The sequence below is a fragment of the Rhyacophila brunnea genome, unplaced genomic scaffold (assembly GCF_057557595.1).
Source record: "Rhyacophila brunnea isolate RB1 unplaced genomic scaffold, BYU_Rbru_1.0 scaffold_17, whole genome shotgun sequence".
NCBI classification, from domain to species: Eukaryota; Metazoa; Arthropoda; class Insecta; order Trichoptera; family Rhyacophilidae; genus Rhyacophila; species Rhyacophila brunnea.
In genome coordinates, this window is record NW_028232827.1 from 31,888,916 (window position 1) to 31,901,527 (window position 12,612).

General features: G+C 35.0%; 1 protein-coding gene across 1 annotated transcript; it reads right to left on the reverse strand.

Moving 5' to 3' along the window:
- Positions 1-3,456: 3,456 nt before the first annotated feature.
- On the reverse strand, positions 3,457-6,614 carry LOC147073959 (atrial natriuretic peptide receptor 2-like). The gene is made up of 4 exons (XM_085944574.1): positions 6,285-6,614; positions 4,840-5,058; positions 4,477-4,568; positions 3,457-3,734 (listed from the first exon to the last, which is right to left on the reverse strand). Exons 1-4 carry the CDS (start codon positions 6,589-6,591, stop codon positions 3,618-3,620), a joined length of 735 nt encoding a protein of 244 aa, XP_085800700.1. The 5' UTR covers positions 6,592-6,614; the 3' UTR covers positions 3,457-3,617.
- Positions 6,615-12,612: the final 5,998 nt, after the last annotated feature.

The following is a 12,612-nucleotide window of genomic DNA, read 5'->3' on the forward strand; positions in this document are numbered from 1 at the left end:
GCAAATCAAATTAAGCTTTCTCCATTTATTTGCAATTCAAGATAAAATTCTATTACCCAAAGCTAATTAGCTTAAAGGTAGGATACTTTTAATAATCATTAAGGGCCCACGTATGCCACGTTGGTCAAAATGGAGATTTTATGGTATTTTCAGAGTATAAGCCTGGACATTCCTTAAACGTAGATAATCTATTTATATAGGTAATTGTGAAGACCTATAATTTATTCATATTTATGTTAAACATTTGATGCCTACATAAAGTATTTTTATTACATAAAATATTATTCTTACCTGTCAATCAAATGGTTTAGAATAAAGTCATTCAGTACATCCATGTGCCATGGTTTTTTCACTTCTTTAAATTATTATTTTTTCAATGCACGCATAAAATTATTTAAATCGTTTAACATTATATAAAAAAATATATACGGTAGAAAATTAAATTTGCAATCTCTGTGAACCAACTCTGACACAAATCTGACAATAATTAGACATTTTGCTATTTAGAAAATGGGTACGATATATACTTTCTAAGATAATTCCAAAAATACTTATTACCAGCTATGTCAAAATGACAAAATATTCTACTAATTATGATTCTCTCTCATGTTTGAAGTACATTTACCTCCTTTATACTTCTGACTGCCGGATACATTGACATTACATCAAAAAGAATCTGAGAGGATAATAAGCGAAGAAGTGTTCAATTCGATTGATGTCACCCTATATTGACTAAATAGTAATATTGTCAAATTTGTTTTTTTGTTTTTAAAAATTCAATTAATATGTAATTTGTAAAACTCGATGACAGACAAAACAAGATGGTGCAAAGATTAACAGTAACTTATTGACTACGGAGTATTTAATTACTATTTAATCACCGCATTTAAATAACATGCTAATTATATCGAATGGTCAATTAATTAGTGTACGGTGTACCGTCCGCATGGAAAGGATTAAAATAATTTTCGTTTGATTTGGTTGATTTTTAGTTTAGACATGATTTTATAGAAATAAGAGTAGGTACCTACAGTTTGCGAAACTGGGTGAAAGTGAAATAAAAATAAGAGTTTATAAAAATTATTTCATAAATCCAGGACACATAAAAATATGTATTTTGATATGTTTTAATACATAATGGAGGTTTAGCACAGTAATTTGCCACATATGTAATATTTATAATATTAATTGTTATGGCAGTTCATGATCAGCTGTGACTAGTCAGCCATCTTTTACATGAAAATAACACAAAAATTACCCAAAAATACAAAGACCTATTATAAACATTAACAGAGCCAGCTGGCTGTCGCAAGTCTGTCTCGCTCTTGCAGACAGCTTGGCGTTTTAATGAGATGGTGGTTAATTGTTGGTGGCACCATAGTTTTGATAGTTTGACATTTCGCTGATTTGTCAGCTCTACGATTCCAGCTCAGGCTGCTGGGCTAAGCAGAAAAGCTGAGAATCGCCGATTGCTACCATTGACATTTTGGTACAATATAATATGTGTAGGTACATAAATGTTTTGTTAAGTCACATGCATTTAAATATGATAAATTATACATTTCAATCATTCGAATGTAAAGTAATACCTATAATATATGATTATCATAAATAGCGATCCAATATGACGTGAAAATTAATCTTCCGCTTGTTAATAGAAGAAGGTTAGCAGTGTAAAAGATAAATTTAGACATTATTTAATTTCTTCATTGTCTATAAAAAATAAATGCTTATACATAATAATTTCCATGAAGATAATAATATGGTCTGTTGAATTACTGATTTTAATTTACTATTTTATATTGAATTAACATATTATAAATACTAGACAATTAAATAATTTTTGATGTATTGTAGGTGTTTTAAAAATCCGTGCATTTTATTAAATATATCTGATATTTAACAATCTATTTTTAATAACATAGGTAGGTAGGTATTAAAATTATAAGCGTTCAATGTTGCATTTTTTATACCGAAAATGCAACATGACAGAGAGACAATAAAAACTTTCTATCACGTTAGCAAGTATATTACCCTTCCAAGGAAGAAGGCAGTAACTGACTCTCACACACATTCGAGATAAATGACATAATGTGTTTTTTTTTTAAATTTTAGTACTGTGAATTGATAAAAACGGTGATATTTTTTATTAGTAGGATGTTAAAATACAAACAAAGTACGGCAATAATAAACAAGCAGTAACTCCAATAAATAGGTGCAATGACTGCCTTTTTGCTAAGAACTGTGTATTAATTTAGCAGATGTCCATTTTTTCACTAAGGATTTTAACAGTATTTTAGTAATAATACTGATTTTAAAGTGAATAGAATAATATAGCTTTCAAAATTACCTAACAGAAGACATTCATAACTCAATTTCACGAATTTTGCGAGTTACTGCCTTCTTCATTGGAAGGGCAGTATAACTGAGATGTAAAATAATATCATTTTCATTTTAAAATGCAGTTCAATAATAATTTTCGCAATTGCTACTTTGAAGGAAAACACAAAAAATCTTGTACGCACTTGGCCCCTTAACAATAAATGCAATATGTATTATCTTTAGTTTAACATCAGGTAAGTTATATGAAATAAATATCAGTGAATCTATTCTATACACAAGGCTGCTATCGGCGGCTATCGAGGGTAGTTTATCATATATATATTGAGGCGGTAAATGTTAGAATAAGTTAACCGTCTGAACTGTATGTTTTACCAGCACCTCTCTTGACTGTGTTAACTTTTAGAACGAGATAGATAGTTTTGATAGTTAAGATGGCTAACTTATTGTAACAATTATAATACCTCATATTATAAACTACCCTCGATAGCCGCCGATAGCAGTCTCGTGTATTGAATAGATGCGCTGGAGTTAATTAACATTAGTTTGTGTCATATTCAAGAGATAGCTTTTTTGAAAGTCGTTAGGCGAATGGTCGCATAGTCACGACTACGTGTGTAATGTCTGCGATAAAGGAGGAGCAGTTTAAACTTTGTTATCGCTTGAAGAAGACAGCTACCAAAGTATATGAATTTGTCATTATGATCACATTGAATTAACCCATTGGAGACAATCGGCGCCAATTTGACGCCGCTTGTCCTCTGTTAAAATGTTTTATTTTTTATGTTTAATATAGCTTCAAGCCCTAAAAAATTACCTACATATTTAAAAAGATGAGTTTAAATTGAAGTGTTTCAATACCTACACAATTTTTGAAAACATATTTAAATTAATCACATATTATAAAAGTTTTAACAGTTTTAATAAATGCTTGTTAAATTTACTACACAATTTTAATCCATTGGTGGTCCACTTTTTCCTCCTTATCTGTCTGTCTCCAATGGGTTAAGCTTATCTGAAATTATCATTTTTTTCAAACAGCTTGCGGTGCCCCAGTGAATTGGTCACGGCGCCCCAAGGCACACTTTGAATACTACTGAACTGAAATACTTTTTTCTCAGATAGCAATACAAATATTTAATCTCTTTATTTTGGAAATGGCCATTATTGATTTGCTGTGAATCAAATATGCATAATTTTGTGTACTAAATTGAATTTGATATTGTAAAAAACAATATATAGAACATAGGTACTCAATAAATTCGTCGTTGTCAATTTTAGATAGCTAAAATGTGGAAAAACTCTGGTTCCTGTGTCAGATCTGGAAAGTCATAGACGGTTGGAATTTCTCCTTCTTTCCCAGTCAACCAATATGTGTCCATCTCTCCTTTGCCCTGTAATAATATAAAATAATATCTATATGTAAAGCCCATACAAAGGATGTAGGTACCTACAAAGAAATATCTAAAGTCTTGTTAATTATTAGGAACATTATGCTGGTATTATTATAGATTATAAACCATTGCCAAGGAAAATGTCTTGCGATTGTAAAATTATTATTTTGTACTTAATGAAGTCATTCAAACTTTGCAATAAATCGTTTTCACACTTTACGAAATGTTCTCTATTATTTTAATGAACCACCACAGTATGTATATATTATTGGCTTAATAAATTCAGTGTGGATCTTGGCCACCCTTATGAAGAGGTTTCGTGACAGTTTTTTTTTTGTTTTGGGTATAAACACATTGTGAATTTTGCCAGACCAGGACTTAAACACGAGATCCCTGACTTATCAAACGGATACGTTACCACTTGGCTCATTGAGCGAAGAGGCATTCTCTTGTCTTCTTTTTGGGAACTTTTTTAAGCTCTTCCTGCCATAAAAAGTTCTTTATGTTAACAATGTAAAGAAACGATTTTAAAAATGAATTACGAAATTTGGTTTTTGGGGTCACTGGGGACATTTTACTGGCTGGCTGTCCGAGGGTAAATGACTCCTATGGGCTGGGACAATAAATAAAGCTAAACAGTGTGTTTATTTTGTATACTTAGTGTTTATTATTTTTATATGGATGTATTTTGTAAGAGTTGATTTTTTTGTAAGTTTTTTTTGACTTAAAAAGTAAAGTTTACCTTGATGGCCATTTTACCTCTCGGCTCAGTTAAGTAGCCTCCAAGTATATCAAGAGCATCTTTGGTCGTAGCAGAAATATGAATGCGCATCTCTGAAAGAAAGAAAGAAAACTAAGTACATAGCACATTTTGTAATATTGGGTCCATAAACTACTTCACACAATTTGCGTTATTTTTTTATTATATTTATCAATTACAAACACCCAGGCTTTAAGAAAATCACATAATTATATTGAACCTCATTGGGAATCAAACCCGAAGCCCCCGGATGAAAGGCCAATGCTGTATAAGTACCGGACTATCAGGACCTTTATCTGGAAGTCGACAGAGACTATCTGAGATAATGGGTGAAATATAACATACCTTCTCCAGAAGATTCCATCCGACTGGCTGTATTAACAGTATCTCCAAACAGGCAGTAGCGCGGCATCGCTGTTCCGACGACTCCAGCAACGCAGGGTCCTGTGTGGATGCCAGCTCGGGCCTTCAAGATTTCTGAAGGCCGATGAGGTATGTGATAGCTTCCCAAACCAGCTACCAGTGCCAACGCCATATCGGCTATCTCACCTGCATGTCTGTCACCTTAAGAAGTTATTTCGATAGATTAATAATTGAGACGCAGAGGATTGAAAAAGTCCAAGTGCACTAGTGATCAAGTTGTGTAATCTACATTAATTGTAAATTCTACAAACTGATTTCATCATTTTGTAAAAAATGAGGTATTGTTTTCCAATGATCCATTATTCTTCTTCTGTCATGTCCTACGCCCACACCCAACCACGCCGTGATTGCCTCGTCATTGGCTTTCTCTTTAAACATATCATCGATAGTGTAGCAGGTATCTAGTGTATAGTGTAGAGTCCCTATTCATGCTACATTCTGCTCCTTCCCTGAAAGTCTGCTGTCAAGGTAAAGGGTGCTAACTATGGTCATGGATGGACTGGTTTGCTATACATTGGACCATCCAAATTATAATCCATAATTACAATTTAATGAAAAAGCATTGACATTTCCTTATACTTATTAATGTTTTATGTGTTTGAAGGAGATGTCAACGAAAAAAATTCAAAAAAAATAATGCAAATAGTCAATTGCACTCGAAATTTTCTATTAGGTTTTCTGAAAGGTGTTTTTCGGTGATCGGAAGTGAAGTCATATCTGATTTTGACTCCGTGCAAATATTTGTGATACATAGAGAGAAACTTGAATTTTGTTGTCGCCCAAATATAACAGCTACCTGTATAAATATGGTAATACAGCACTCGAAATGGAGAATTTTACGAACCGGAGCGCTCGGTAATTTTATGAAAATATTAACATAGTTATCTAATTTTATGTGTTTTAAAAAAAGTGTGTGATTTTTTGTTATATTATGGTCATTCTAGCTCAAATGGTAAAATTATTTTTTCCATGAGATGGAACGACAATGTTGCCGATTTTACGACCCGGAACGATGCTCCGGTGCGTTCCGGTCCATTTCGAGCCTTGGTACCACAGTAGTGATAGTGAACCAGTGTATTGAATTAAGATTGTTTGAGATTATTATTTATATTTATTATGTCTCGCACCACAACCGGTCTGTATCCGATTTCATGGACCTCTTAAATAAGAAATGACTGGGAATGTCTCAGGAATAGCTACCCGTGACAGCCACCTTTTTCTTCCAAAGGAGGACCCGCGTCCATTCCTCATGTCCGAGCAATATATACTTGTAGTTTACTCTTAGTCACAATGTAGTTTTTGTGTGCGAGCAGGTTTATATTCTTAAAAGAAATTTTTGTAATAATATTAAATAACTTAATACTTACCGTTTCTCTGAGGCAATCCAGATGCTACCATATAAGCATCTCCAATAGTCTCCACTTTGTAAACATCATGCTTAACAATCCTGGAGTCGAAGAGTCTGTACAGCGAATTGAGCATATTGACCACTTCCATTGCTGAGGAAGCAGCGGCCAGCTCAGTGAAACCGACAATGTCGCTGAAGTAGATGGTGACGCAGGAGAAGGCTTCCGCAGGGACCGCTCGGTTCAGGCGGAGCTGTCTGATGACAGGAGCCGGGAGCATTTGGCACAGGAGATGGTCACTTTTTTGTTTCTCCGAGCGTAGTTCCATTGTTCTCAGTTCAAGGCTCGCTGCAAAAGCCTATAAAATAATACCTATTTGATAATATTAGGATTATAAAAAAAAAACTACAAATATATTGTAAATGTGGGATTGGTTGTAGGTAAGTTATCTGCGAATCACGTGTTAACATATTTCGTAATTTTGATTTATTTGGGCAGGTTCACTGCCTACTTCAGTACCAACCAATACTTACGAAAACTTACAGACAATGATTGGTCCTACCTCTCCTGCGCCTTCCGCTGCCGTCTATGGATGACCTATCATTCTTTTATAGAGTGCTTATATACTGACGTGACTATTGTGTTCAGTTGTCGCAGCATATTTATGGATTTCGTTAAAAACAAATTATTTGAACGTACCTATCTACGAAACGTCGGAGTTCATCAAATTTAGTGATTCTATGTTATTAATAATTGGAAGTAATGATCAAAGTTAGCAAACTTTTCTAAGTGTATAATATCATAATACAATAGGACGCTTGTTTAACTGACTGTCAGTTCAAAACGACAATAGGTACTAACTAACAATTACTTATAGTGCGAAAACATCTTCTTGGCTACGTGTTAAAACTGTGAACTAACATGCTCCGCCCATTTTTAACCGCACTTCCGTTATAAACTAACAAGCTCCTCCCATTTAGTAAACAACAGCGCCTAGAAGCGTAGCCAAGAATATGCTTTCGCACAGTACCTATTTATATTCTACACTATAAAATATTAAACTGTGACTGCAAGTATGTATTAAGTATCAATAGTATGATAAACAGAACAGATATTATTATTTTCAAATGTGTACTCTGTTGTTGCAATGTTACAAATAATATTATTTTTATTGTGTTGCTTTTAAAAATGACATTGTACTTTCAGCATGTCACGCAGATTATTTTGATTGTCAAACATTTAAAAATTATTTAAATTAATTAAATATTGTTAAATATACTGTATTTTCAGTCATTATCATAGCAATACATATTATTTTAGGCGAAGAGGTTGAAGTTCTCGTAAAATTATAATTAAAATTATAAGTCCAGCTTGTTTATAAAAGAGCATTTCGCAACTATCACAAAATTATTCTCCATAAATGAAACACGTTGTTTATATAAAATAGTTTGAAAGTTAAATAATATACTTAATTTATTTTACAAATGAGAAACAGTTATCTAGGAAATTGGATCCAGAGTGTGTAGGTACTTTCATACTCTAATTATGACAATTAAAAATTAATCTGAACTGAAGAGGTACCTATGTATCTATCTCCATACCAGTACCTGGTTAATACTAAATAATACATTCCTACATAGAAGTAGACATTGATCTAATTTTTTCAGATGCCTCGCCGATGTTCTGCTACGGTTTGCAAAATAAAGATCAAGCCAAATTTTACTTTTAGTGATTTATCAAAAAGGTTTTAAGTTGTACCTACTTTTTTAGCCAAGCGAAGCTGGAGTATTTTAGACATGTAATAAAATGTACTTAAATTAACCAATTTTAAAATATAAACGTAGACGTCTACATATTATAATAAGAGATTGTGAAGATTCATTTTAAAAATGTATGATGGACTTGATTTCAGTTTCACACATTAAAAACCAGTTTATTTTCATAAAAATATTTATTCCTACAATATTCGTATATGGATACATTGCTAATAAAAGTATACACTTTAAAACGCTATTGGAAATCGATATTGACAGCTGTCGTGACATAAGCAATGGTTTGATTTTGATAGATGAGTTACATAATAAACAATACACCTTTCACAAACGTAATCTATAGCTCAATGCTGCATAAGACAATAATTTTTGGAAATCGATATTATTACCATTGGTTTTTGTATAAAGGAAAGGAAAGTAATACATTTAATTCAATTCGAAACGAGGAAAGGCTTTGTGATTTTGCAAATCAATATGTCAAGTGATCTGGGATCTGATTTTGACTGCTAATAAGTGGGACCACTCGTTTGAGAAATATGCTTGTGCAAAAGATAGGTTCAGGCTTTGTATCAAGATAGCAGTGGCCGGTTAAATAAAGATGTAATTTTTACTTGTGTGCGTGAGTGTGTACAGCCTGTGACCACAGAACAGATAATAAATAGAATACCAATAGGCTATACTCAATACGCCACATGGTGAAGCAGGCTTTTGAATGTGTGAGTGTCCTACGAAAATGAAGCACGCATTATGCACGTGCAATAGTGTGTGAAATACACCAATATTAAATGAGCGTAAATGCATAAACCGAGAGCAGTTTTCAGTATTCGACGTTAAACGTATTCTAGACACGTGTGTAAGTTTAACCCGGATTCATCCTTACTCGAGTCGGTTACCTGCTATCGCCTTACCCAGTGGCGCACCCAGGAATTATTATTGGGGGGGGGCCCAAGAAGGAGAATGTAAATTAGTCCCATAGGCTCTTTTTCTTCTTCATATAAATATTTTTACATATTTTCACAATACATGGCGATATACATAGGGACATTTTCAACTAGTTGAAAATGTCTCTCTGAGGTGGACGAAACCGGTCCTAATCTATTTAATAAAAGTGGAATAAGTACTAAAAAAAATTACGTTTTATTAAATTAAAACAACAATACAATATTTATTCCGAATTCCACCGAAAAAAATGTTCTTTTGATTTACACCACCACCGTAGTGGGTGTAGTCGTTCTTTTCGCAGAATGTTGCAAATTTTTGGTATTTTCATATTTAGGTTCCAACATATTAATTGAAAATGGACAAAAAAAGTATTATTGCCTTTAAATTATAAACAACCTACTCAATACAACACAGCCCTATAGCTCGTTTATCGGTCTTTTGTCTATTGCACTCGGTGTACCTACACCATGGCCCCCACATCCTGAAACGGGCCCTCAGGCTAGGGCAGTGGTCGGCAAACTGCGGCTCTTTGGCCCTTTGAGTGCGGCTCTGCCACAGATACTCTCTGTCATATTTGACATGGCTACAAAGAAGAAGCAAAGAAAATGGAAGAGGATAACCGTAAATGTAATGTTGAGTATACCGAGACTTCGCGTTTATTCAAAACTTAAATGGCTTCCCGACCTGTATTTATGTGTCGGGAAAAATTGACGCATTCAAATTTAGAGAGATACTACAACTAAATACTAGTAATTTTGCGCTAAATATTCTGTCGATGATGCAAGGAAGAAAGCAGCTGAGGAGAAGAGTCAAGAAAAATAAAGTTCTGTATTTAATTAGGTACTGAATAAAATCTTTCAACATTGTTAATATTGCAAGTTTTGTGGTTAGTAAAAAGATTTCCAAGAGAGGAAATCAAGAGTAAATTGAGAAATCGATTTATTGATGAGAACCTGGAATCGTGCTTAAAATTAAATCAACAACGTACGAACCTGACTTACCCAAACTTTACAAGGAGATGCAAGGCCATTATTCACATTGAAATTGTCAGTCATTGTCATGATTCAATTGTATGGATACCTTACTTACAATTTAATTTTTATTAATAAATAAGATCATTATTACGTATGATATTCAGTTTTATTCAGTGTACCTACCTATAATTTAATTAGGACTTTAACTAAACTACCTACGTATATAATTTAAGTTTAAGAAATTTGGCTCTCAAAAGAAATCTCAATCGTTGTACTGTTGATATTTGGCTCTATTGACTAATGAGTTTGCCGACCACTGGGCTAGGGTATTTGACGGGCCCCCTATCCACCGCTTAGATTAAAGGCAGTGTGAAACACTACATTAACGTTTTTCAAATTGTGTTTTAGTTCAAATTGAGGGTACTTATACAGTGAATTATTGGCGATTTTCAGTACGTCATCTACTTTAATAATGGAGCTGTCGACACATAATAATCAGAAAATATATTGGACATTTATATAAATTAAAATGTTCATAGTCATGAAGTATAATAGCGCCGCAGGCGACTTTTTTTACTATTAAGGCTAATTTATGATATGTGTTTATCGCACTTATCTGGTCAACCCGACACGCCGGGCCCCCCACAGCCCGGGCCCCCAGGCTAGACCTGTCAACCCTCCCCAGCCATGACCTATACCAATCCGGAATTCGGGTGAACACCGAGAATTTCATTAGGGAAAGGGTTTCTAAAAAAACCTGACATTAGTGTTTCGAATTTTTTGTATTAGAAATTAAAATCTAAGAAATATTACTAAAAAGGGTGCTGGAGAATTACAAATCATTTTTTGCCGTGTTGTTTGTCTAAGCCCAAGGTATAGTTTATTGGCTTTCGATTTCAATATGTAAAATCATTCTGATGATTTTCATATTTTGGGGGGGGCCAAGGCCCCCTGGCCCCCCCCCTGGGTGCGCTACTGGCCTTACCCGTTGTGTATTTCAGTTCCCATTATTTCTGAGTTCCCTGCCTGTGACCGACTAAGGCCGGTTTCAGATGGGACACCGGTGTCGCGCTTGTATATAATAAGGAGTCCTTTGTATTCGAATAAAGGAGCCAATGTATTATGTTTATGAACGCCCAGAGCTAATGAGTCAACAACTAAGGCCGGTTTCAGACAGGACACCGGTGTCGGGCACTTATATAATAAGGAGGCCTTTGTATTCGAATAAAAGGGTCTTTGTATTATATTTATGAACGCCCCGAGCTAATGAGTCAAAGCGTGTATGGTAAACTTTTCCGTCTGCCGCTACATTCTCAAGCCGCCGATTCACATGTTTTTATGACCGCAGCCAGTTTTATGTTCTAATTTATATCGTAAAATTATGCGTTGACTCATTAGCTCTGGGCGTTCATAAATATAATACAATGGCTCCTTTATTCGAATACAAAGGACTCCTTATTATATATCGTATATAATAAGAAGGCCTTTGTATTTGAATAAAAGAGCATTTGTATTATGTTTATGAACACCCCGATCTAATGAGTCAAAGCGTGTCCAGTACACTTTTCCGTCGGCCGCTACATTCTCAAGCCGCCGATACACATGTTTTTATGACCGCAGCCAGTTTTATGTTCTAATTTATATCGCGAAATTATGTGTTGACTCATTAGCTCTGGGCGTTCATAAACATAATACAAAGGCCCCATTTATTCGAATACAATGGCATCCTTTTTATATACGAGCGCGACACTGGTGTCCCGTCTGAAATGGGGGTAGGAATGCAGTCCCCTTTCATTTTTAGTATCATTTTTTTTGCGAAATTGTTAGATACATACCCACCTATTTTATGATCTTAATTAAACTAAACAGAGAAATGCTGGAAAAATCTGATATACCTAGTGTACTTAATCTACAGGGAATTAGAGCATTTCCACGAAACGTACTCTAAAATAGCTGTGGTTGTAGGTACATGGAGGCCTGAGTCGCTGAGAAGTATGGTGGTCCCCTTGTGATGCTTTAAAACTAAGATATTGTCTAAAACTAAGAAGCGACCGCATCGTCCGTTTCATGGAAAACCACCAATACTTCCTTTTTTGCCTCCCCTAAGCAACGTACATTGGTTATATTGGTACGACCGCGTTACAAAGACCCGAGTTCGTGAGCATTGAGGTAGTCATGAAGAGATGTTTTACTTGGCTGGGATATGTGTTCCGGATGCCGCCAAAGAGTGCGACATTTAGAACCCTTGTGGCACAGTCTCAAGGGTTCCGTCGTCGTGGCCGCCCCCTGCTCACCCTGCAGCGGTGCTACAAAATCGATCTACGCGCTGCAGGTATGGGATGGCGGGAAGCGCAAGAGTTGGCGATGGATCGAAGGAAGTAGCGCGATTTTGTGCTTGTCTTATGCCCCAATGTTGGGTCGTGAAAGGGTGAAAGAAGAAGGAAAAAGAAGAAACAACGTATGACCTGCCTACCCCCACGGAACGTCACTGATCCCTCCAGATAGATAGACCAAATCAAGAATGCCACAGGTTTCTCATTGGCAAAGGCTCTGCATGCCGCTGAATGCCAAGAGGGATGGAACCAAGTCGTGGAGAAGGGTTTCAGATCATCTGGCTAACAACCCTCAGTCACGAGGTCCTTACGTTAAAATTGTAGCAAT

Coding starts and splice junctions, on each gene's coding strand:
- LOC147073959 (XM_085944574.1), bottom strand. CDS start 6,591: ATGGAACTACGCTCGGAGAAACAAAAAAGTGACCATCTCCTGTGCCAA. Junction 5,059..6,284: donor TGGATTGCCTCAGAGAAACG/GTAAGTATTAAG, acceptor TAACTTCTTAAG/GTGACAGACATGCAGGTGAG. Junction 3,735..4,476: donor GAGGTAAAATGGCCATCAAG/GTAAACTTTACT, acceptor ATATTATTACAG/GGCAAAGGAGAGATGGACAC.